The sequence below is a fragment of the Talpa europaea genome, assembly GCF_964194135.1.
Source record: "Talpa europaea genome assembly, chromosome: 1".
NCBI lineage: Eukaryota > Metazoa > Chordata > Mammalia > Eulipotyphla > Talpidae > Talpa > Talpa europaea.
Genome location: NC_140073.1, coordinates 14722588 through 14748905, shown reverse-complemented (window position 1 = coordinate 14748905; position 26318 = coordinate 14722588). Strand labels below are relative to the sequence as shown.

The 26318-nt window shown below is 42.6% G+C and overlaps 1 protein-coding gene across 1 annotated transcript in view; it reads left to right on the top strand.

The window, feature by feature from the left end:
* The window catches only part of EXT2 (exostosin glycosyltransferase 2), a gene marked incomplete at its 3' end in the record, with an annotated part of 111147 nt that overhangs the window by 54360 nt on the left and 30469 nt on the right, over positions 1-26318 (top strand). Inside the window, exons 8-9 of the mRNA XM_084230598.1 lie at positions 16020-16209; positions 24207-24373. Of these exons, the coding sequence (XP_084086724.1) occupies positions 16020-16209; positions 24207-24373 (357 nt within the window). The remainder of the gene's footprint in view (positions 1-16019; positions 16210-24206; positions 24374-26318) is intronic.

The following is a 26318-nucleotide window of genomic DNA, read 5'->3' as shown; positions in this document are numbered from 1 at the left end:
CCTGGGCACAGTCCTCCCTGCCTCGCCTACAGTCCACTCTCACGGCTTCAGCTTTTATGAATCAAAACCTGCCGCCTCCTTTCATCACACAGCTGAAGGGAGGCAGTGAGTAGGATGGGTTTTCAGAGTCTGCAGAAGTTTGATCTGGCAGCAGATCGAGGCCGTGTTGAATGTTTTGGCAAAGTCATCCTGTGTACCCCACCTGTCATTTATTAGTGCCTCCAGTTCCCTTCCCCTGGTTTCAGGGGCCACTTTCAATCTCCCTGAGGTTTGCTTCAATGACTCAGTAGCAGAAGGTCCCAGGAAAATACAGTGGTGGGATCTTGTTACAACATCAGGATAACAAGTTTTGATTCCATTTCTGGTATTTTAGTTACATGCCTCCCAATTAATATTTAAGTATAATTTTCTAGTAAATGGGTCATTATAGGTGCAGAGTAGAAAAATTTCCTCATTTTTCCAACTGGAGGTTGATTCTTGATTTTTGGTTCTCTTTTTTTATATCAGCTGTACATCTTAATTTTGTATAAAAAATAGTACAGATTAACACATATGGCTTAAAATTTTTTATAATAAAAGAAAGGATATAACAAAAATTAAGACCTATTCCCAAGAGGCAACTGCTCTCAACCCTTTTCAGCATCCTTCTGATATTTCTCTATTTGCCCAGAAAATACTCATATTAAATGTTATTTTGTGATTTTTTTTCTCATTCATAAACATTATCTTTTTACTTCCTTTGAGTTGATTTTTCTCCTTTTCTCTTCTTTTCTACATCTCTCTTCTCCTATGTTACCAATAAGGCTATATTTTCAGTCTTCATTAAAGCAGCATTTATTTTATGCATTATTAGGAGCATAAAGTAGTTTTCAATTAAACTAAGTAGCAAACTTTATTTCTGTTCTTAAACAATAAAAAGTTGTGGAAATTAAAAAGATTTCCAGGAGTTAATAGCATCATCTTTTTTTCCCTCTCCATTTTCCATGTACCTGTCACTAATTTTTACTAAATTCTCTAACAAAAGAGTAAAATGGTCAAATACAAGTAAACTCTGGGACTTGCCTCCCTCCTGCCTGCCCTCTCCCTTCTGTCGCCCTCCAGCTGCAGCTCCGGTCTGGACTGATGCTCTGTGTGTCTCCTTGTACTGTGGTCATCCCACATCTCAGTTCATCCTATTTTGCAAATTGCCTTTTTCTCCCTTTGTTGAATTCTTTGTCTCCAAGTTCTAACATCTTCCTTTTTTTTGAGTTTATTTTGTCCAGTTGCTTCCCAGGAAAGGAACTATTGAGATAAAATTTGCTGTCCACTTGTATGTCTGAAAGAATATTTATTCTGTTTTATGTTTGATTCATAGTTGGGCTAGTGTAGAGTTCTGGTTGAGGTGACTTTCTTCAGAATGTTGAAAACATTGTTCCATTGTCTTCCAAACTTCCCATTTTAACCTCAGAATGAGATGTCATTCTGATTCCTGGTCCTTGGCCCGGGAAATTCTGTATTCAGAAATTTTATGATGGTCTGTGCCTTGCCTTGTTCTGAATGGTTTTTTATTCACTGGTTACTGATGTGCACCATTAAAAAACTGGAAATTCATATTCAGGTCTGAAAAAAATTTTTTTTTAATCTTTGTTTTCTTCCCTTTTTTCTCTCTCTCCTCAGGGACCTTTGGTTGCCTAGATGATGAACATACTAGATTGTTTCTTGGTTTTTTGTCTCTTCTCTCCTATTTAATATCTTCTTGGTTTAGTGGTGTATGTTTAAGTTTCCTAGATATGTTCGCAATCTTCTAAACTTGTTTATTTTTAAATTTTCTTGATTTTGAATTAATGTTTTGTAAGCTTATTGTTGTTTAAGGATGCAGTATTTTTCTAAAGATACAGTATTTTGTCTTCATTTCTCTTTAGTTCTTTGTATTGTTTGCTTCCTTTGAAGTCCATTTTTAGTTCCTTTCTTTGTTTCATATCAGAAACCTCTTTCAAATACTTGATGATTTCTGGTGGTCTGTTCTTTGTAAGGGTGAGACACTGAAAGGTGACTGGCCGTTCTCTGTCCGTGGATAAAGCTTGTTGACAGATGGACTTTGCCTAGCTTAAGAGGAAAGGGACCTAGTCATGTGCCCAAATGTTGTTATTTATGGGTTATTTCTGTTGGTTTGGCTCATGCATCCAGAGAATAATCTTTCTTTCTCTTGGGTGGGCAGCAAACATTTTGGGACCTGAATGGGGAACAAAATGGGTTCCCACCCTTCACTTTATAGACTTACTTAAACCGCTGTATTTGATATGGTGCTTTGTGTCTCTGAATGTGGACTCTGTCTAACTCATTTTCTCCAGAGAGTAAACCTCCCTCTGCTGAGGTGGTGAAGGGAAAGGAGGCTCTGCAGAGGAGAATGTGTTACCTGCCTGTGCGTGTCAGGTTAAAGAAGCTTGGAAGTAACTGCTCCATGTTCCTGTTTTCAGAGCCCCTCCTTGGACACCTAGTACCTCGTTTCTGAGTCTGTTTATTGTCATCTTTGGAAGGTTTAGCTTTTTTCACTTTGCTCGATAATTTATGTTCCTCTGTCTGCCTTTTGTTTGCTTGCTTGCTTTCCTAAGCAGATCTAAAGTTCTCTATTTTTTTTAACTCTTATTTTGACACAATTTGAGCCTTAAAGTTCCAGAAAGCAATAGTTTCTGACACTCTTCACTCATATTCCTCAACTGTTAATATTTACCATGTTACTCTTCTGTGTGTGTGTATGTGTGTGTGCATATACTTAAACGCACATTCATTTATTTTTTTCCTATGCCATTTGAAAGCTGCAGATGTGATGCACCTTTACCGCTAAATACTTGGATAGAGTCATAGTACTGTTGTCAGAATCATCTGTAAATAAACATTGATGCAATGATTTTGTCAAATATTCTAATAATGTCTGTTAGGACAAAAGAAAATCTCAGGCCATGTGTTGCATTTAGGTGTCACGTCTCTTTAACTTCCTTTAGTCTAGACCAACTTCTGTCTTTGTCTTGCATGACACCAATATTTTTGAAAAGACTGTCACTTGTTTTGTTCAATGTACCTTGATTTGGATTTGTCTGATATTTTTGCATCAAGCTAGGCACTTAATTTTAAATTATTGATATTCACATTATGCATTTTTGACAGAAATCACAAAAGTTATGTGTCTCGGTGTATCATATTGGAGGACACGTGATGTCAATTTATCCTGTTACTGGTGATGATAACTTCAATCACAGGTCTCTGCTGGGTTTCTCCAATGCAAAATTACTGTTGTTCTTTTAATGTGTCTTCTGGGGAAATATTTTGAGACTGTATAAATATCCTGTTACTCCTCAAGCCTTCACCCTGAAGTTTTAGCATCCACTTGCTTGAATCAATTGTTATAATGGTTGCCAAATGGTGATTTTCTAATTCCCATTCTCTATCTGCTCTTAAGAGTTATTTTTCTTCTCTAACCTGGGGGTTCATGTCTTTAATCAGTTTTGGGAAATTCTCAGTCATTTTCTCTTTGAATATTACATATCTGCCATTCTCACTAATCTCTCCTCCTTGGAACCCTATATCCTACATAGGAATCCAGATAATCCTGTCTGTATGTCAGACCTCTTTCATTCTGTCATTATGTCTCTAAGACTTTTTCCCCACACATTTTCCATATTTTTGTCTTTTTAGCATGTTGGTTAGTTGTTTCCCCCCCGCCCCACATCAGTTTTTCTGTTTTCTTAAGCTGTGACCTATCTGGTTTTTACCCATCCACTGAAATTTAAATTTCTAGACATTCTGTGTAATTATTTTTCAAATCTCTCTACCTGGTCTTTTATTTTTTTTTTTCATGTTTTCAGCTCATTCTTTTCTATCTTCAATTATTGCAGACATTTACTTTATATTCTCCAGTTAACCCATTTTAAAATTTCAGGTCTGATCCCAGGTTTGCCAACTGTGTGTGGCACTCTTTCTTTAACTGTGTCCTAACTCTGGATGGACATTCACCTTTACAAAGGTTGTCTGAGAAAACCTTGGTACCTGGGTAAGGGCATCTTTCTCCAGAGAGCCTGTTCTTGTTTTGCTCTGCCAGGTATTCCAGAGGTGTCGCAGAGCTAAATCACCTTTTTTTTTTTTTTTTTAAGATTTATTTTTATTTATACAAGAACCGGGGTACAGGCCAGAGTCGTGGGAGGGTGAGAGGATTCACCAGAGACAGAGTGGGGAACAGAACAGGCAGACTGACTGAAATACACTGCTGAGGGGAGCAGCGGGAGAGACAGGAGAGGTCTGCTTTGCCATGTGGGTTTCTCCCTAGCCGGCCGGGAATTGAGCTCATGCTGTGGAGGCTGTGGATAGCTTAACGGTGCTGCACTCAACCTGCTGCGCCACCAGGGAGGCCCTGCTAAATCACCTTTTAACATTCATTTCTCAGTTGCAATTCCATGCTGCACAGGCTTGCAGAGGGCTAGCCTCTAGTAGAAGCACCCCAGCCTGAAATAGATAGATGTTTTTGCTGCCCCCCTGTTCTAGGAGACTTTCTAGACCACCTTTTCTCCAATTGTGCAGGCCTTTAAAGATTCTGGTTGTCCGTGTAAATCTAGATCATCTCTAGCTCCCTCACTGGGTCCTAAGCCATAGCCTTGTCTAGTGGACATGAACCCAACCCCCTGGTTGCCAAGCCCATCAACAAGCTCTGCCTCCCCAAGGTACGTCAGTGCCAACCGGCTCTGTGCTCGGGGCTCTCCTTTAGGGTTTTCCCTTCATTTTTGGTCCCTGGGCTCTGCTTTCCTGTGAGCTCAGCTGTATATTTAAAAGGGTTTTTGTTAAATTTTATCCTTCGTTTCTGTGTGTTACATAGCAAGAGGGTTTTGAAAAGGAAAACGCTATCTGTTTCCCTTCCCCAAATGTGTGGGATTCTTATCTATGGTTGTCTCTTGCCTATTCTTTTTGTTCTTGTGGGTTGGTGCCCTCGTGTGTGTTGGGGGCGGGGGGGAGTGGAAGGGGAGGAAAGAAGCAGAGATAAAGCAGTAGACAAAACATGCCTTATTGAAATTCCAGAGAAATTAAGAACTAAGGAATGGTCACATTATAGAAGTTGTTGTTTCCACTTTGTGTCAACTTTAATGGTGGCTTGACATGCCTGTCAGCTCAAAAGTGTATAAAACTTTGGTTTTCTTGATTAATAACTGTGTTGGTGTTTTGAGCTTGGCTGCCACTCATTCCCAAGAGTCCCCATGTCCTGAGGCGGGGACCTTCTCTCTGCACATCACTGACCTCTTCAGTGGAGTCCATGGGCGGCAGCTGACCTTCTCCTGCCCAGACAAGGGGACCAGCCTCTTCCAAACTGTCAGAGTATTTCAAGTATGGGCTAGTCAGTTGAAGTTGTAAATTTGTTTTCTGTCTCATGAGAAGTAGTGTACGTAACCATTTATATTCTTGAGCACTTTATATTTGGATTATAGGTCTGCCTTATTTGTTTGAATCAAATAAGTTCTTAATGCCTTTTGTTGAAGTGTTTCTTTTAAGTGTTTTCAGTACTATCTAGGGATAATGATTGTGTTTGAAGACCATGTTCTATCAAACAGTTGAGCTGTTATTCTTAATATGTCAAATTCTGCACCAGTAAAATCAGTGATGTGTTATTTTTGCCCCTCCTTTGTCATATTCACGCATTTGATTATGTAGACAGTATCTGAAGCCATTTTGCCATAGATGTATTTAGTGCAGTTTATTACTTGCAGGCTGATACAACTCATGAATTATTGAAAGCATCAGCATATGGAACCTGCTTTTTCCTCATTCCAGATTCTTTTAACATGGCTTACATTGAGCCATTTTACTGGCTTCTGTCCATCCCACTGATGGAAGCCACATCCAGACTAGGGATCTCATAAAAGATTCACTTCCTTTCCAAAAAGAGGAGGATGAAATGTCAACTTTTTCCTTTACTACCTGAAAAGCAATCAGTGGCAACCCTCCTGCTCTTCTTGACAGTAGTTTGGCTTCAGAGAAGAAGGATGGGCATTTAGCCAGATGTGAATTTCAGTGTTATGTAAAGTAAAAATTTAAGTAGTTAAAACTCATATTACTGGAATCTTCAGAGAGGCATTCGGATGCGTTTAACCTGGAAGCCTTCAGTAAAGCAACTATAGTTCAGAAATTCCCAAACTGCAAGTCTAAATCCCTCTTTCCTGGTAATGATTGAGTAACTTGGGGTGACTTACCAAATCTGTCTTTGCAACGATGTGCTCATCTGTAGGAACTGGGTTTAGGATAACACGAGCTTCAGAGGAATAGTGCAGCAGTGGGTGAATGGTTACCAATTACTAATCAAAACCATTGGAAAAGACATTTGGAGATCAAACCTTTGAGATTATTAGCTTGACCGCATCCTTTATCTCTTTGTTATCCTTGACTATAGATTGGGAATAGTACTTATTCACAGGATTTTTATGAAATATTAATGAAATAATATATGGGGAAGCATTTTGTAAGTGGATAGTGTATAAAAATTAAAGTGTATAAATCTTAGAATGGATAGGACTCTGGAGGAGAAAACCTGAAATTTGCAGGAGGGTGTTTTTGTACCCAGGTAGTCTCTGTTACGTGTTTTCTGTTGTTTAATCTTTACAATCCCAAGAGTAACATCCTGTTAGCTCTCATTGTTACAGATGAAGAAAGCAAGGCTTCTTTAAAACCCTCCTCCCCTATTTTACAAATGAGGAAATGCAGGTAAGTGTAATTATTTGTCTGGTGCAGAGATTCTCAACCCCTCACTCCATCTGTTATAATACACTGCTATATTTTCATCATCATTATTTTTATCATGCACACAAACTTGACCCCCAAATTAAATAGGAAACCCGACAGCACATAATTAGATTGACATCTGTCTCTGGCTGGCTTTACAAAATGACTTTCCTAACTGGACAATTGAAATAGCTAAGTGTTGTAAGGCAGTTCTAGGCTGACGACTTGACTCTCTAAACAAAGTAGAACTAGGTATCCTGGGAGATGAGTGGGAGCCAACGCCGTCTTTGCTGTGGTTTGAGGACCTTGAGCTTCTACCCAATAATTGTACGGTATAGGAAACAAGGGAGCAGAATTGAAAGCCTGTGGCCTGTGCAGGCCACTTCATGTGTGTTGTTACCAAGCTAAAAAGCTGCATCTTTGTGAGTCAGTAAGGAAAAGTAAGCTACTTTTGTGGGTGTAGAGAATAAGGCACCTTTGCATGATGTCCAAATTCATACTGAAATGTGGTCCAAACAAAGCTGAGAAGGAGAACTTCTTTGAAAGTGGCCCTGAGTTGCTAGGGACTAGCGGAAGTTGATATATAATCTCTTGAGGAAATCATCTTCATCCAGGTCTCAAATAATTCTTAGCCCCAAAAGAAGTGTCTAAGAAAAATGAGCAGCTCATAATCAAAAACTACAAAACATCAAAGAAATAAAGCAATCATGAGTGAGAAGAGGCAGACCTGCAAAATTGTTAGATAATGAGCCCCAAAGAGATAGAAATATAAAGGTATTGTGAAGTGCCAAGTCCCAGCACAGATCTAACCCGAGCTCCTGATAGAGACGAGGGAATCACAGACAGGGGCCTTTTAGGAAGAGAACAGTTCAGAATTTTCTAGAATTTTTGACACCAGGCCTCAGATCCAAGAGGACCAACCACAAACAGGACAGTCAGAATGACACTCCAGTATACAATGGAAAAGGAGAAGGTCTTACAAGCATCTCGAAGAAAAGGATGGATGAACAGTGGCTGTTTGGCCTGGGAATGTGACCCAGACTTCGTGTCTGGGACACAGCTCCTCGGGCTGTCAGGGTTGCGGTGCCTGCTGCTCTCACACCCACCATGGAGAAAGCTTATTCATGAGCAAATCTCATAGGGATTCTAAGCTGAGAATTCACTCTCTCTTTCTTGAGCCTGCAACATTTGGGAAATGTCTAGCCTTTCATTTCTTTCATCTTTCATGTTTCTGCTTAATTCTGCTTCATGTTTTTGTTTTTGTTTTTCTGGGTGAAATGATTTTAAAACATAATGCAGTAAGTAGATTTCAGGCTTGTTCCCAAATCTTTTCTCTCGATCCAAGAGACCCTGCTTGGAGACATCCTCTAGTGTCTATGCTCCTCTGGTTTCCAGGGCCAGCAAGGGCTGGGTCGAATGCGGTGCTGGGAGAGGGGCTGGTGGGGTTTAATGGTTAAGGCAGCGTGGGCTGCTGTGCTGATTGCCCCTTTCAAATCTCCCAGTAACCATTAACATAAATATCATCTCACCGTTTGGGCAGGGGACACCGCCCTTATGCACATTAGTAATGTGATGTGAAACCTTAACCCTTTCCTTGCTCTGTTAGCTCCAGAGACCTTGCCCTAGATCCATTAGTAGGGAGTCTGTTTGATAGGGAGTCCTCACTGTTAGAGGGGAAGTGAAAGAGTTAACTCCTTTTGGTTTTGGCCTTTGACCACTTCAGGATGAGAGGCATGATGAAATACTTTTCAAAGTCTTCAGTGGAAACACATCATGCATAATTGGAGCAAAAAAGAATAAATCAAAGCTTTTTCCCTCCTTTTAGTCTGGTAATTCATAATTGAAACCACATTGAGGTAAGAGTTGATAACTTCAAAACAACCGAGAAAACGGCCCTTTCTATCAAGGTAGGGAGAGGTACAGCTACTCATTACCAGGGCTCTGGAGCTTCTGTCTAGCAGGCCTGTCCTCTTCTCTTTTCCTTCTTTCTGACTTCTCACTTTGCTGCTCAGCCAGAATGTCTTTTTTTAATTTTATTTATTTATTTTTTTAAAAATTATTCATGCATAAAAGAACTAGGGTACAGGCCAGAGGTGGGGGGGTGAGAGGACTCACCAGAGACAGAGTTAGGAGCAGAACAGGCAGACTGACTGAAATACACTGCTGAGAGGAGCAGCGGGCGAGGCAGGAGAGGTTTGCTGCACCATGTGTGTTTCTCCCTGACCGGGGATCGAACTCATGCTGCAGTGGCTGCGGATTGCTTCATAGTGTGGAGCTTAACCCCTAGTGCCACCAAGGAGGCCCCAGAATGTTTTTTTTTTTCAATCAAATATGGGTTGACTCAAATATCTGCTTAGTTCTCTTCTTGTCACATGAAGTTAAACAGAGTGACAGAAACAATCTCTGATTTGAAGGGTGGTCGGGAATCTCTGATATGGTGAGTCATAGGAATTAAATTTTAAGTCATCCTACATTGAACTTGAGTCCTCCTGTCTGGTTTGGTTGATTTAGGTTGAAAGAGTCCTTTAGTTGGTAATGGAATGTGGTTTTCCCCACTTTTGGTTTTATAATCCTCAGATGGTTTCAGCAAGAGCATTTCAGGGTGGTGAGCAAAGGCTGTTTGCTCACCACCTTCCTCCACTTTCTATTTGGTAGGTAACCTTGGCTAGAATGGTGTTGTCAGGTTCACATAGGGCGTTCAACTTGAAGAAAGGAAAAAGTCGTGCTGGAGCCCCTGACAGTCTGACAGTTGCCTTTGGGGGATTTCCATAGGCACACCTAGCAGCGAGCCTAACTCCTTCTTGGAGAAAGCCCCTTTGACCTGTACTTGTCGCCCAGTCGCCCACAGCCTTTCTTTCAGGACCTCTTGAAAACTGAACCCAAACTCCCTCTTGCTAGTTTGTCAGCTCACAGCTTTGAGGGAGCTTTCTCGAGTAAGCCTGCATGAAAGGACTTTTCTAAAGCTGACACTGTGACCTGCCAGTTGCTGTGGCTGTCGTGGATTACTTTTCTGTGATTGCAGCTTAACAACCTGTATTTCTTACTGAGGCGTCTATAATTGGTTGAGGGAGTCAGAAGTAAAGTGCTGGGAGATAGGTGAGACATGAGCAAGGTATTTTGACTGAACGCCAGCCTGTCAGGACAACATGCTCCTCTCCTCCTGCTGTCTCCTCCCATCTCTGAGTGGACAGCTCCACCGAGTGTGTGTGGGAGCCTCATCCCCCCACCAGGCGCCAAGGGTGCAGCCGTGGCACGTGGGCTTCGCTGCTCACGGGTCTCCATTGTGGGCGCCTGCGTTCTTGCCGTGATGGAGATTTAATCAGGCACCAGAGTTAATTGCCAGCATTGTTTGCCTTTTCTCCGGCAGAAGTCAGAGTCCTGAGTAAATTATGGAGGTTTAAATTTGCTTGATTTCCTGCAGAAAGTGGGGTCAAGAGGTCCCAGACTGTAGACACTCTCTTCGGTCAGCCAGCAGGGGGTCAGCTCTTAAAGGTATTTCAGAGGTGACTAAATGCCACTTTTGAAATGTCCTTCTCCAGTAAGCTTTTTTCTCTGGGGGTTACTTTGGTGACCTTCCCCCAGTGCAGTGGAAGCATACACCCCAATTAAAGCTACCCTTCTCCACACTGTCACTGTGCTCCAGAGGCACACGGGGTTATGTTTGAGGAGAGAAAGCGCGACGGACACAGATGCCTGACATTGCCTAGTTCTGATCTTTTGAAGCAGAACATGCAGGTATTATGGAAATTAATCAGGAAAAGAAAATTTCAAGAGAAATGAGTGGAAAGCAAATCATAGGACTTTAAAACAAAAACTGCAACAACAAAAAAAAAAACTCCTGACCATGGGGCATGAGGTCGATTCAGCCTGCCCGCACTGAGCTCTCTCAGGCCCACTCTTGCTCCTTCCTTCCCCAGCGCCGGAGTCTTTCCCTGTCCTGTGCGCCTGTCTCTGCACTTGTTCAGTTGCCACTGTGCTTCTTAGTCAGCACCCTCCAGCTGATCCTTGAGTCCCCCCAGGGGTGCCCTCTTAGTCTCCTCCAGGGAGATAGAGGTGACCCTTTCTGTGGCCTTTTATGTCACCACCAAACTTTCATGCCTTATTCTAGTACTTGCTGTATTGCAATGTTACTAACCTTTTTACCTGGCTGTCTTCCCCACCAGGTTGTGAATCTTTTCAGGGGAAAGGAATTCATCTTTGTGTCTTGAACACTATTCTAAGCTTATAGTATAAGCTCAAGAACTATTGACTGAACGAGTATCAGAAATAATACCAGTATAGAAATGACTGCTGACTTGCTAATCTGGGGGCTTTAGCAAGCAAGAAGAACACAATTTGGGAAAGGATGGAAGTTTTTTTTTAAATTATCCTTCCAAGAGTTCTGTGTTGGGAGCCATCTGCTAAAGGATTCTGTGCATAATCTTATTTAATCATCATCATCCTAAGAGGCAGATATGCATGATCCCCACTTACTAAGGAGGAAGCTAATACATCACAAAAGGAATAAATGGCAGGACCCAGATTCAAACCCTTTATTAACCCTCCTAATACTACATGTCTTCAGAATACTTAGTACAATAAAGTACTTGGGGGCCTCCCTGGTGGTGAAGGTGATTGAGCACAGCGCTATGAAGCTGTCCGCAGCCCCTGCAGTGCCGGTTCGATCCCCGATGGCCGCAGAACAACCCACATGGTGGGGCAGACCTCTCCTGTCTCGCCCGCTGCTCCCTTCAGCAGTGTATTTTGGCGTTCTGCCTGTTCTGTTCCCCGCTCTGTCTCTGGTGGATCCTCTCACCCTCCCGCGCATCTGGCTTGTACCCCGGTTCTTGTGTAAATAAAATAAATCTTTAAAAATAAATAAATAAACTACTTGGTAAGTCCTTGCAAGGTGAATTAAATCATCTCAGAAGTCATGATGCCACTCAACTGAATGTACAGAAGATGACAGAAAGAACATGACACATGTCATTTAAATCTGCCTTAGTCATTTTAAAACAAGTTTTATTGAGTAGCACTAGGCACTGTGCTAGGTATTAGGTGTTAGAACAGTTATGTCACCTGCTTTTATGGAACTTTCAAGATCGTTAAAATGCAAAGAATAGGAAGGAAAAGAGGACGTGGTAAAAATAAAAACAGTGTGTTGGAGAGGAAGTAGTAGAAGTAGAAGTTCCAGGTAAATCAGGACGCTAAGGCCGATAAGGTAAAGACAGATAAGATTTCATTAGGATTCCTCATGCTGGAGGGACTCAGAGTTGCCCTGGCTACTCCCACCCCACTTTGAGACCCACCTCGACATATCCTAGTAAAGGGTAAGCCCTGAGGTCATTGTCCTCCCACAGCATCCACTGTTGGCTGCCGCTTCTAGAAGGCTTGTCTATACCTAGACTTTACATATGTTCCCTATGTACTTGCATGAACCTTAAGATTGTTAAGAGATAATAACTAAGAAATGTTAATAATTAATTGTTATGTTAACTAATACTATGTACCTTTAAAAACAGTATTATTAATGTGATTTTATAGATATGGAAACTGAGGTGCAAGAAAGGTTAGGTACTTTGCCCAGGTCTCAACAGGTGATCAGTGAAAGATCCTGAACCCCAATGAAGGACTTCCAATTCCAAGACTGGGTCTGAGGGTGCTGACTCTCTTCTGAAGTCACCCCTCTGCCCTGGTGGCGGAGCCTACAGCAGAGCCCCTCTCCTGGATCTAGTAAACGTGTTCAGTAGCTTTTGTGTCACCTCCATAGTCATCTCAGCGTCTGTCCTTTGAGGGGGTGTGTGCCGGGTTTTAGGCCTTCCTGTGTCCTCGATGTGCTGCTTCCCCAGTGTGCTGCTTTTCGTCTCTCTGGTTTTCAGGCTCTATTTGGTGTGCAAGTGAATAGTGTGGAAAAATTGAACCCCAAGACAAGTCACTGTCAGCTTCCCACCCACCCACTCTTTCCTCCCTGCCTCCCCCTTCTGTAACCATCCACTTCCCGAGCATAGCTGGCACGAAGCTGGCATAAGAGATGAGACCCGATCTGTTGTCTTGCCAGAGACTGTGGTTCCTTCTCCCTGGCAGTGCCTTGAAATCAGAGTCATGATGCCTTTCAGGGGGTGCTTCAGTTTAAATGCCAAGGAATTTGCTTGCAGAAACCAACTTTGCATCGCTCAGGGAATTTTTCCCTCTTTTTGATGTCATAAAGGCATTCAAGTGTGTTGGCATTTCCCCTCCTCTCCAAGAACAGACCCCATTTTGTTGGAGTTTTAATAGTTTTTCCTTCTGTGTTAGAAGTGTATTTACCTTTTTTAATTTATGTGCTCACTTTGTGTCAGTGTTATATATTTGGTGTGTTGTTATTCCAGGTACCATCTGAAATCATAGTGTTTGGGTAGGTGCTTGCTTCTTAGCCCAGATTTGACGATCACCTGCGGGCTATGGAACCTTGAGTGTCAACCACCCTCCTCGTCTCTCTCCCTCCATTCGATCTGTCTCCATCTATCTTTCACTGATAAAGCAAATGATTAGACAGTATTTACTCTTCCTGATCTTATGGTTTTATCTGTGAAATTAAAAGTAATAAGTAAGTCTGTCTGGGGTGGTGTTTTGAGACTCAGATGAGATAATACTTGTAAAGAACAGTGTCTGTCAGTTCTCAGGAAATCTTGAATGCTTCAACATTATTCATATCTTCTTTATGCTTCTTTAAAAATATATTTTTAAAATTTCTTTCCATTTAAAATGGTGTTTTCAAGCCTAAGAACGTTGTGTTCAGTGGAATACATGAGTGGGATGGCGTGGTGATGGCGGAGGGAGTGTGGATTTTAGGAATTGTGACCTAAGCACAGACTTCAGTCTCCATAAAAGTCAGAAAGATGTGAAGCGTAAGATTTGGGGGGTGGGAAATCTCAAAGGCTTCCTGGAATGTAATCCAGGGTAGGGTACAAAATATGCAATCCAGGGGCCTCCCTGAGACTATAGCTTAATGTCAAAGCCTTATGCCATGAAAAGAGAAAGTCAACATTCAGAAGGGAGCCTTTCTTGGTTGTGAGAGCAGCCTACCACCTGGTGTGGACATTTTGGCTTCAGAGTCCTGATTACATTCAGACTCCAGGAATCCTGTTCACTCTCCCGAGGCCTGTCCCATGTGCTTGTGTACATTTCCTGTCCCACACAGTTCTGCCTGGCAGATGCTGCTGTCACACACAGATACTGATGAGTGTCCACCAGTGACATGGATGAGGTTGATGGGGGACCTTGGGTAACCCTGAGTAGAAAAGCTTCTTGGGAGTGCAAGTAGCCAGATTTAGAGATAGGACAGTTCGTATTCAACCATCTGCTGGCAGAGATAGAGTTAGGTCCTGGAGTTTTCACATAATAACATGAATGTGATTGTGATTAATGCCACTGAATTGTACACTTACAGATGGTTAAAATGGAAATTTTCATGTTACATGTATTTTACTACAGTTTTAAAAAAAATTAACGTGGTGTATATGTATATAGAAAATGTAAATCATTTTCTACTTTAAATGAGTAGATAATATGAATTATATCTCAATAAAACCATTTGAAATATTAAAATGTATTAATCTTTTCCTATTATCAGTATACAAATATTTTTGCTTGCTCTACCACATTCAAAATTACTTAATGTTTTATTGGTAGCAAAGAAGTTGAATTCCCTTTGCAATGTTTTAAATTTTATTTTGAAAAAATTTCAAACAGAGAAACTGAGAAAAGTACATGGTGAACTCAGATGCTTGTCACCTAGATTTATGTATTTTATTTATGAATGCTCTTTATTCTCATTATTCACAAATGTCCTTTGATATGGCAGTGTTTTTTGTTTCACTGTTTTTATCTTTTGTGAAATTTCAATATGCAAATTATTGGGCCCTTTCAGTCTGAAAATTTATCTTTCATATCATCTATTCTGAGAACTAAATATCTTAGTTTCATTTCTTCCACATTCTGTTTTCTTTCTTAAGGTCCTCCAGTTAGATGGATGTTGGACTTCCTGTATATTCTCGTGCTTTCAGTCATATTTTTCATCGCTGTCTTTTTTGTTCACCAGACTAGAGTATGCTAATGTTAGCAGGCAGACAGAAGGATACCGTGGGCCCTCAAATATGCACGCTTGAAAGGGATTCACCTCACTTACATTATCAGCTGTCTTTCAGTTCAGTTTTTAAGATATCAAACAATTTTGATATCCGAGATTTTGTTTCTATTTTTCAGTAGAACTTATTAATTAGAAATAGTGATTTATACTTGGCTCATGAATGAAAAATCTTTTCTCTCTGAGGTAATTTGTATTGATGCTTTAATTTCCTTCTGAGTTCCTATTTTCTATATGTTCATTTGATTTCTGTTGTTTATACTGAAGATGTTCTTGAAATGTCTGTGATTCTAAGATCTGTTCAAGATTAAGAGGGAAGCACTAAGAACCTGACCAGAAGTTCCTTGTGTGAGGACAGCCTTGCTGCCTGGAGGGCTTGACTCTAAGATGACACCATCATAAGCTAACCACGTGGCCACCGGCCTCGGGAACTGGAGATAGAGGACCGTAGGACTCATCATTCAGAGTATAGATTTTAGCCTTTGTTTTCCTCTAGCGGTTCCTGTGTTTCCACATCTAGAGCTTTCAATTTCCTCAGAGAATGAATGTCTCTTCTCTTGCTGGGTGGGGAAGAAAAGCTCTGTTGTGGCTGAGCAGATCAGGTGAAGGGATGGTCTGTGAATCTGGGCCTCATGCATATTTTTAAACCGTCCTCTTGTTTTCGACCATGCTTCTCCTCTTACCTCACAAGGTACACAAGTTACTTAATTGTGGAGCCTGAGTGGGGTTCATCAGTTTGAACCGGAGTCTCTGTCCACTTTTCTTTGGAGGTCCTTAGGTTTTAACTCTCCTACCTCTATTCTGTTCCCACTTCGTTAACCCCTTTCAGTCTTTCAGAAGCATGCTAATACTGCTCATCAGCAGTTATCTCTTCTTCCATTTCTTTATTGTCTCAATTAACTATCATTGAGTGGATTGGAGGGAGGAAATAGAGATGCATGCATGTGTTCAATGTACCATGCAAAAATTCTATTATTTCAGTGATACCAAAGTCAAACTTAATTAAGAGTCGGTGCAATTCTAGAGGAGGTAAAGACTTTGCATCGTTCCTTAGCTCCTGGGTTGGTCTTGGCAAAAGATGCCAAGTCTCTGCATTCAAGGTCTATTGATAATGTTGGGAAGAGCTCAACCCAGTATTACTCGATTCTTCTCTGACCCACACTGATTTGTTCTCTTGCAGAAGTGGGGGAGCGTGAGCAACCCACTCTTCCTGCCACTGATCCCACCACAGTCTCAAGGTTTCACCGCCATCGTCCTCACCTACGACCGAGTGGAGAGTCTTTTCCGGGTCATCACTGAAGTGTCCAAGGTGCCCAGTCTGTCCAAACTGCTCGTCGTCTGGAACAATCAAAACAAGAACCCTCCAGAAGGTGAGAAGGGTGAGGAAATGCGGTGTCCAGGAAGCCCCTGGTAGGGTGTTCTTGCAGTGCTCAGCTGCAGTGATTTTGGGTGGCCAGATTGTTTGTGTCCTTTGTTTCAAATGACTTTTCCTGCTTTGTCAACAGTGATGCCATTTCTGAGGCAGCATGACCCCAGTTTTCCCAATCACCTCACCCTTGTTCTAGGGTGGCCCATTTAACTCCAAGCCCATGGCATGCTCTGTAGCCGCAAGTGTTTGAGGACTTAGGAATCTGCAGGATCAAAGGCCGTCAGCCTTGGGAAAACAGCGCTCAGCTTCCCTCAGCCATCTCAGCTGATTTGTTTACATGAAAGCTCAGTTTAAAAGGCATTAGTTTTCTCCTTCCTTATCTCAGCGCTGGTACTGTGCTCTTCTTCAAAAAGCACGGCCTCACCTCTGGCTGGGAGAGTCAGCAGAGCGTGCCCCCTCCAGCGCAGAGTCAGCACCTCTGTAAGTTCCCTTGGTTCTCTGCCTCAGCCACCACGTAATCTGCTGGCTGGCGGCCAGGGTTGAGGACTGTTTGATTAACTGGATTTGTTTTTAATTCAGGACACTCAGCGCATGTCTCACCTGTGTGTAGTTTCTCGTTCAGTGCGTCTATTGCTGACCCTCATCCCGGGACTTCAAAGCTCCTGCCCTTTACAGCCTATTAAAGCCAGGAAGTTTCTGATGGATTAGAGCAAGGAACGGGTTTGAAGTCTGTAATGTGTACCACTATCACCGATAAGGTCTGGTTTATTGCCTGACAGTAGTATCTGCACTTTTTAACGGCTATTCCCTTTTAATTGGTTGTTCTGAAGCCAGGACAGTCACGCCGGGAAGCTACCAGTAGTGGGTCTGCAGTGGAGCATGTTTCTGTCTCAGGCAAATCATACCATTTGCCTCGAGAAAATTCTCTAGTCCCTCCTAAAACATTTCGGAATTTGTACTTGGTGGAATTTTTGTTCTCTGAGAGAATAATATACTTTCTTTTTATATTTAGGGAGCCATGCTTTGGTTGGGAAAAAAAAATAACCATTTAAAATGAAGGTCTTATGTCCTGAAGCACGTTGCTTTTTGAAAATTAGCTCTTTTTTATGCCAAGTATGTTTTCCTCCCAACATCTAGTTTTCTAGATTTTTGTTTTATTTGTTTGACTCTCAGTAAAGGAGAAAGAATGGGGTAGGAGAAAAAGGCAGGCAGGAAAGGGCAGGGAAAGCGAAAGGAGCCGCGCAGGGGGCATATGGGGAGGTCAGGGATCCTGACCTGGGCTTGTGGGTGTGTCGCTGCTCCCCGGAGTGCAGCGAGTCACTGGAGCTGGCTCACCCTCCCCGTTTATAAAGGGTGGCTCCCGCTTTTAGAAGCAGCCTGTGTGCCCCTCGCAGGCTCTAGAATCTGGGACAGCCCTGAGTTTCCTGCCCTGAGTCTGCAGAGACGTTGGCTTCCAGGGAGCGCCTCTCGACCCCCTCCTCCCGCCCTGCCTGACAGGCCAGCTGCTTCTTCGCCTAGCCAGGGAGGTTAGGTTGGCCTCTTTCAGCTTGAGGTGAATTATTTATTGTGAATTTGAGTCTGTTCTCGTGGGCGAGTACCTTAGCAAACTATGAGAAGGGAGATGTCGTTTTCTTCTCGTTCGGCCCAAACCCTGGCATTGGCACGGCGAATACCAATAGCACAAACCTGGGTGTTCAGTGTTCAATTTTGGTAGACCCTACTAAAATGTAGCGGTTAATTTTATAACCAAGAATTTAGTGTGTTTTTTAAATCTTTTGGCTCCAGAGAAGAAAGCGAGCCCTCCGCTGATGAGGCCCCCATTTTGGCACGTTTGGAGGCTGGACCAGCTTTTTTCTAATAGCGGTTTTAGGTCGGGGCTCCGGTTCTAGCTATGTGGTTGTTTGGGGAGAATATGAACCATGTTTAATCTTCTGTGGGGTGTTTGTTCAGTGGGTAAGTGGGGGCTGTCAGCTCTGGTCCTCATGCCAACAAAGGCATCTGATTTTTCATGTACGGCATTAGTAACATATATGTATTTTTTAAAACCAAGTCCAAGGCTTTGAAATATTAGAGGCAAAAGTGATGTTTTTCACTTTCTCTCCATTTACTAAAATAAATATTGTGGTCCGCATGGCTGCTGCTGGGAGGATTAGTGTAGGCAAATACCTCCCCTTTCTCTTCTGCCTCTCCAACCCAACCAAGCTCTTTTTTCTTTTGGTTACGTTTAAGTCTAAATTGCTGGGTTTGACATTTAAGTAAATACTTAGTCTCGGCAATAGAAATTTCCAGTGAGCTTTCATCACATTAATTTTGAGCTCTGTCAGGGAAAAAAAAAAAAAAAAAAAAGGCAAGCCCCTGTCCTCCTCCCGCCAAATTTTCAATTTCCAAACTAGATGGATGTAGAGGTTTTTTGGCTTCGTCCCTGGCCCTTGGTCTGAAGGAAGCTGTTACGTTGTACATTTGGGATAGATTTAACTCAGCCTTCTGTTCTAACTGATTTTAGTTTTAAATTCGAATTGATCTCAGGAGGCGCCCCCTCCACCCCAGTTTCCGATTGCCACTTTCACACTTCTAGTAGACTGGGGGGCCTGGCTAAGCATGGCAGGTGGTCAGCCCTGGAGAGGCAATGGGTCAGTAGCGGCAGCAGAGACCTTCCTTTGGAGCTGACATCTGGGACTGTGATAATTAGGGTTCTAAGGACCAGCTGTCCACTGGACAGCCCAGACATTCCTAAATGAGCCCTGGGTTTGTCTGGTGAGCATCTGAGCATTTATTTTGTGCATCTGCAGATGTTTGTGACAGTGATTGGCAGGTGGACTTGGGTCATCTCCGGTTAACCTGAACTTTTTGTAGTGCCTTTGCCAAGTTGTGAAAATTCTCTTTGCTCACATCTGTCCTGGCATCCAGTATGGAGAAAACTATTAATCAATACATGTATTTTAAAAATCCTTGATATGAGTTCTTTTTATTCTTTAAGCTAGACTAGAACTCATCAGTGTGAAATTATAGGTCACCTGGCTCGGCTGTTTGTTTTTCATAAATCAACCATGAGTTTGATATATCCTGTTTTTCAGGTTACTTTGCATGAATGGAGGGCCACATTTCTATTTTGCCTGCTATGGGCTCATCACCAGATGAGACACAAGTTACAAGAGCATGCTTAAGGGAGTGGGAATGGAACCTGAAGGTTTCTAGCTATGACACTATTTCCTTTTGCATCCTGAGAGGTCACCCCGTATCCTTTTGCCAGACCTCTTTAAGCTATAATCAGAGAAGTGACGCCCATAAGACTTGACAAGAATCCATTTGTGACGGTAAAAAATGATAGGATGTTGATATAGTCACATATTATATGTGTATTACAACCATGAACATGTATGTAACCATGTATATACCAGGTATGCCTGTATTTTATATTCCAGGAATAGGAATTGTGCTAAGTGCTTTACATTTATTACCACTAGTCTTTATGACAGACTTGCAAGGAAGCTGTTACTTGCCCCATTTTACAAAAATGAGAAAAGGAAACTCAGATTATTTGAGGAATTTGCCTAAATCATAAAGCTGCAACAGCAGAGCCAGAAATCAACACAAATCTCTCTGGATCCAAAACTCATGCTCTTTGCTCTAAGCCCTGCTGTATCAGTGTAAATTACCATTTAGTAATAGGAAAATCATCTACTTTGTCGGTTTCCTGATTTGGGATTCCATGGAAGAACTTGGTCTTATCAGGAAGTCAGAGAGAGAGAGAAAAGTAAGTGTATTCCTTTGAAAATACTAATGGAAAGGGAAAAAAGAAACTTTTCTATCATACACACATAACTATAAATTATCTATATAAAATATATATACATATATAATTTTATTTGAAAATGTGAATACAAGAAACTGGAAATTCTGTGTAGAGTCCTGTCTTATGGTAATGACGGTTCAGAGAGAGCTGTGCATTGAGATGGAGACAGCTTTTGTTGAAGCTGACTTTTGGCTTAACTTTGAATAAGGGGAGATAATCACATTTCCAGAAGAACCATGATTCATCCTACATTTGCATCTGTACCCCATATCATCCTTTTTGACCTTCATCGTGCCTTTAAACTTCCCCATAAAAGACTTTGCAGGGCAAGTTGGTTCATAGCTGTTATCTCAACTAGTTGCTTAGATACATGTATGTAGGTGATGACCGTGCAAAGCATCTGTGGGCTGAACCTGCTGTATACGCACATCCAGGTGAAAGTTCGTGTCTCTGCCGGGGGAAGGAGTGTTCATATTTAACTTAGCAGCTCGCCTGTACTCTATACACAGAGCAGTAAAAGGGTCTGCTTATTGCTCTGTGAAGTTAACATGGGGAAGGTTCCGTGTTCTTTTGTTTTATTAACGTGTTCGGTTTTCTGTTCTAGAGTGTTATGGCAGGGACTCTTACTATCTGAGTGCTGACAGGCATGGTGCAGCTAGGGATGTGCCCTTGGGTTGTCAGAGTGCTGGAACTAAATCTAATGCCTACCACTTGGCCGCCATTACCTAAGGTTCAAAAAAAATTTTTGATTCTGTAGATAGTCTCCACTTTCAAGAACCAAAAAAAAAAAAAAAAAGACAGCTAACATTTAGTGGTTGTCTGCCGTGTGCCAGGCTTTGTGCTGCTAAACGTGTTCACGTTCACTCTCACAGCCACCCATGTGAAGAAGGTACTGCTGTTCCACCTCCATAGTCAGAGAATCAGGTTCAGAATGATCGCCTTGCTCAAGATCACATGGCCAGTGGGGGTGCACTAGGAAGGATTTGACTCTGTTTCCAGAGACTGTTCTTTCTGGGATATGGTACAGCCTTGAGTGATCCTAGGCCCTCAGAGATATCTTGTTTGGTTTCTCTTCTGAGGTCAGATATCATATAGATATCTGCCCTAAATGCATTTCATGTAATGGGGCATATGGTATTGCTGAAGGTATTTCATTTCATCTTAAGATCATTTCTACCATTAGAAAATTCTTGCCTATTTTGAGCCTAAGTCGATTTCCTTCTCACTTGCATGCAGCCATTGATCCTGGTTTCTAGCTTCAGAGACCTAGAGAACAATTCTCTTTTTATCTGCCCACTCTTTTGAAATCCCTAGTGTGTCATTCTAAGATCCAGGTAGGAGGCAGGAACCACACAGTAGCTCAAGCAGGAGACGTTTAATATAAAGAATTATTAACCAGTAACAGAGGATTGGGGTCTGAGGGTAAAAAGAACTCTATAAGTTGTAGGAAGTAAGTTTAGGGAGCCTCTTCCCCAGCCAAGTCTGAGAACCACACCTTGTTGGGGAGAGTGTGGCTGCAGCCCACTGCACAGTAACAAATGCTGAGGTCAAGGTCGGAGCTGGCAGGAAGGAAACCATCTGTCCCCAGCCCCTCCCAACCTGGCCCAAGATTCAGGAGTTTGGTGGCGCTCACTTGGAGAACTCCAACTGAATCGCTGTTGGGGGCATCCACAGAATTTGCCTGAAGCTGCCTGCAGAGGTGCTGTTAAACTCATTGGGAAGCTAGTTGAGGTGTCTGCAGAACTTCTGGGAAGCTGTGTCTGGGACTGTCACTTAAACTTGCTGGAGCTAAGTGCCACTGATGGCCAAATATTGAAAGAGTGAGAAGTAAGGGGGAGGGGGAGAAAAAGAAAAAAAAAGCTCCCCAGAACCAGGAAAACCCCCTTCCTCCCGAAGTGTCCCTCCAGCGCCCTCTTCTGACAAGGCTCTGCGTGGTGCCGCCCAGAAAGGAGACATGTCCAGTCCCCATCTCACAAACAGGGCAATCAATGAAGGGCGAATTGGTAGCTGAGAGGCAATAACTGGACAACTGGCACATTACTTTTTGAAGCATTCTATAGAAATCATGGGTTCAAGTACCCGAAGTATCTTCATAACTCCTTCTAAAGCATCTTCCAATTTGTGGGTGCTTTTCTCAGTTGCGGTACCCAAATATGAACAGTCCATTGCAGAGGTTCTCAGCATGTGGTCCAGGGACCACTGGATGACATGGGGTGGGGGTGGCATCGCCCAGCTCTCCAATGTGCATGTACATGTTCTTATGTGTCGAAAAATTTCCTCAGCTTTGATTTCTTGTACAGTAAATTGTCTTTGTGTGTATCTCCCATATAAACATAAACCCCTTTGAGGTTTTCAACAATTTTTAAGAGCACAGAGGACTCCTGACACGAGATTTGAGAACCGGTCTGTGAGGTAGAACTGTAACCACCTTCACCTTAGCTATTCCAGTGAATTCAGGTTTATAAGAATGGGGACAGGTGATTTATTTACGGTTTTATTTACCTCAAAGAGGGAGTGAGAAGCAAACAAGAATTAGGTTGAGTGCTGGGCAAAATTACTGAATTATTTTGTTCCATGTCTAGAGAAAAATGTTTATGTGGTAAAATACAGTATGTGGTAAATATTTTAAAATAAGGTCCTACTTGGTGTTTGATGCTAAACAGATTTGGATGCAAATATTAGCCTTATCATTTATGAGCTCATTAACTCTGGCTGAGTTACTTAAGCTCTCTGAGCCTTTAAATACCTCTTTGTAAATAATATCTGCCCCACAGGAGGACTGAAGGACATTGTTACCACAGGATGAAGTATCTAGTTGCTTCTTAGAGTTCCCTTCTCTCTCTCTGCTGATTCTTAGCCCAAGAAGAAGAGATTGCCTGAGACACCATAGATGATGCAGGCCTCATCTCCCCAGTCTCGCAACCCTATGCCCATCCGTGTATTCCAAAGATATTTATTGATTGTATAATTCCGTGCCAGGAATGACTATAATCAGCTATTGTTACTGATTTAAAAAGGCCCTTGGATCATATCTGTGGTCTCCATTTCCATCCTGTCCCGACATGCTGCTGTTGGAGTCAACCACTCTTTTAGGCTTGGGGCCTGCTTATGACTAGCCTCCTTGGCTGCAGGGCCTCTCACTTACACCGACCTCTTCCGAGGCCCTGGGAGCACCCAGGCAGTGTGTTCCATGGGTGTGTTGTAAAATAGAAGTGAACTGCTTTTTCTCTGCCCTTGGTTAAGACAGCCCCTTCCCTTCTGACACTCCCCGTTGTGCGTCTCTGCAGGGTGGTGACTTGGGAGTGACTAAGGCTTGTTGGGGCTTCAAAACCCACAAAAGCTACGTCTTCACACAATTATGTGATAGACTTTTTGGAAGCAGCATGATACCTAGTTTTCCTATTCTCATTTGACAAATGTTGTGTGAAGAACACGCTGGCCTCTGGAAAGGACCCTGAGGTCGGTGTTGCTGTGTACTGCACCAGAGTATTAATTTCATGCTGTGCTAAATGCAGCATTTTAAAATAAGGAATCTGCGGTTGAAATGCTTCAATCGTTTCAAAGTAGAATGGGAAAAAAATGTAAGGCAAGTCACGGGTTGGTATTTTTCAGTATACTAGAAAATCCCGCATAATTGGACCTAGAAATTTGATATTTACTCTGTAAATTGGTCGTGATGAGAAACCAAACCCAGCACAGGGGGTGGGGGATAAAGTGCTAAGTAAGTGCTACGCTCATTCAGGAAGCAGTTTTGTGAGAGGCGGTGGCCACTGAGGGAGCCATCTTCAGCGCACGCACTGCGTTTTCTGCAGTCTTGAGCTGGGAGGACCTGCCTGGAAGTACTTTTCAGTCGGGATAGAGTTCTGATGGCAGAACGAGCAGTCCAGGTTCTCCCTCCTCTTGTCATTGTGACCATGGTCAAGTCGTTTCGCTTCTCACTTGTGCGTTGGAGCTGACTGGTGCATCCTGGGTAAGATGGTATTGGGACCGATGAGTGTCGTGAGGGCTTCGGGTAGAAACGTACATCATATAAGATAACATAAGACGCCTCGCAGCTCTCCTCTCAAACCTCACGGGTGTGGATTTAATGAGCGCGTGGGTGTCAGTGGCCTCTTCCATCTTGCTCGTCATACAATGCTTTCACCACTTTATGTCCCACAAAACTTAGAACAGTAGCAAATAGCATGTTTTTTGTCTTTTTCTAGAATCCCTCTGGCCCAAAATCCGAGTTCCATTAAAAGTTTTGCGGACTGCTGAAAATAAGTTAAGTAATCGTTTCTTCCCTTACGATGAAATCGAGACAGAGGCTGTCCTCGCCATCGATGACGACATCATCATGCTGACTTCTGATGAGCTGCAGTTTGGTTATGAGGTAAAGAGGCTTTAAATAATAGACTTAGATATTTAATATTTACAGCCTATTAATGCTTATCTTTTCTAATGAAGAATATTTCTTTCTCTGATTTATAATCTCTGTATTCTGCTGGAGTCCAGAAGCTGTGCAAAAGAGTATATATTGGGAAATTGGTCTTTAAAACTTTGGGATGGGCCTCCCTGGTGGTGCAGGCGGTTGAGCGCCACGCTGTGAAGCTATCCGCCGCCTCTGCAGTGCTGGTTCGACCCGCCAGCCGCCAAGCAACCCACATGGTGCAGCAGATCTCTCCTGTCTTGCCTGCTGCTCCCCTCAACAGTGTATTTCTGTCAGTCTGCCTGTTCTCTTCCCCACTCTGTCTCTGGTGAATCCTCTCACCCTCCTGCACCTCTGGCCTGTACCCCGGTTCTTGTATAAATAAATAAATCTTAAAAAAAAAAACTTTGGGGAAACCCTATTCCAAAATGACAATTGTGTATTCCCTTGGAGCACCCCAGGAGACATTTGCAAAAGCTTGTCTATAGGGTTTAACAAGTGCTTAATTGACGTCCCCTTGAATAGCACTTCCCCTGGCTCCAGCAGCTGGGCACCGCAACAATAAAAACATCAATAAGTGAAGAAGCTGGTGACACTGACAAACAGAAAGCAGACCCTGCTGATGGTTTTCTTTCTGAGTTTTAAGTGGAGGGGCTGGCCGCCTGTCTTTAGGGAGAAACATTCTCTATCACCGTTCATTCAAGGCGGCTGATGGATTAGGCTGGGTTCAGGGGTTAAGTATGGAGACCAGTAAGGTCTCCCCAGGGGAAAGTGCCAGATCTGGGGCCTGGTGAAAAGCAATAGGAATTGATGAGCTCTGTCAGGGAGGATGTACATGAGATGCATGATGGCGACAGGCGGAGGCCGTGGCTGCAGGGACATAATGGTGGTATCAGACATTAGCAAAACAGAGTGTATAAATCAATTAGCTGCAGCTGGCACAGGGGAACATGGAGAAATTTATCCCCTAAAGTCACCTTTTCTTTGGGAGAGCATAGTCCTCTTCAGTTGGCTCCAGTGTATCACATTTGAGGTTCTTAAGAAATTATAAAATATTACTGAGTGAAAGCACTTTTGGTACATGTATTTAGAATAGATATTTATTTTCTAAGCCTTAAATTAAAAGTGGGTTCAAGGGAACAAACAGCTATCCCCTCACCACTACCATGACTACCAAATATTAGAAGTTCAAGTTTTTCCAGGTTTTTCCCTTTAAATATCATTTGCAAGTAAAAGAAATTGTGCGATAGGCTGCTGTGTGATACCCTGGGCACCAAAAGGCACGCTAGTACCTGATGAAACCCGCATCCATCTTTTGGGGTTTGTATTTATGAGGAGACGCCTTCTACGTTGCCGTGTGGAGTGTTGGTAACTTTACTGTGCCGTCATCCCCATTTTTCAAAAAAATCAAATTTCCTATTTGCTCCTCTAGGCAGCTTATGGCAAAAAAGGCCGTTTTTTTCCTGCCAGTGTTTTCTCTTCATTGCGTGTAATAACTCCAAACTGTGACCTATGTGTTTGTGTTTGTGGTGAAGGGGGGGTAGGAGAAGGGGACATTCACCAAAACCAGCAGAATGCTGTCTCTTTAATAGCTCACTTGGTCTGACATGAGGTCTGAGCAAGAAGGAGTAGACTAAATGTATCTCTGTGAACCTTGAGATCTCATGAATATCGAAATCTGGGGGCTCTTTCTACCTGGGGTTTGTTGCAGATATCAGAGAATGTGTTAATGAAGGGGGGAATGCAGAACCCAGGGAGACTGCGCTTGACTCTTACCTGTGTTTGACTCCATATTGCCTCTAAGGAAGTAATTACCGATCAGGAGTGGGATGGGGGGAAATATCTCAACATCATTAACCAGAATTTTCTCCAAAAGCTGTGGAAGGAGTAACTTTCACAAGTACCTACT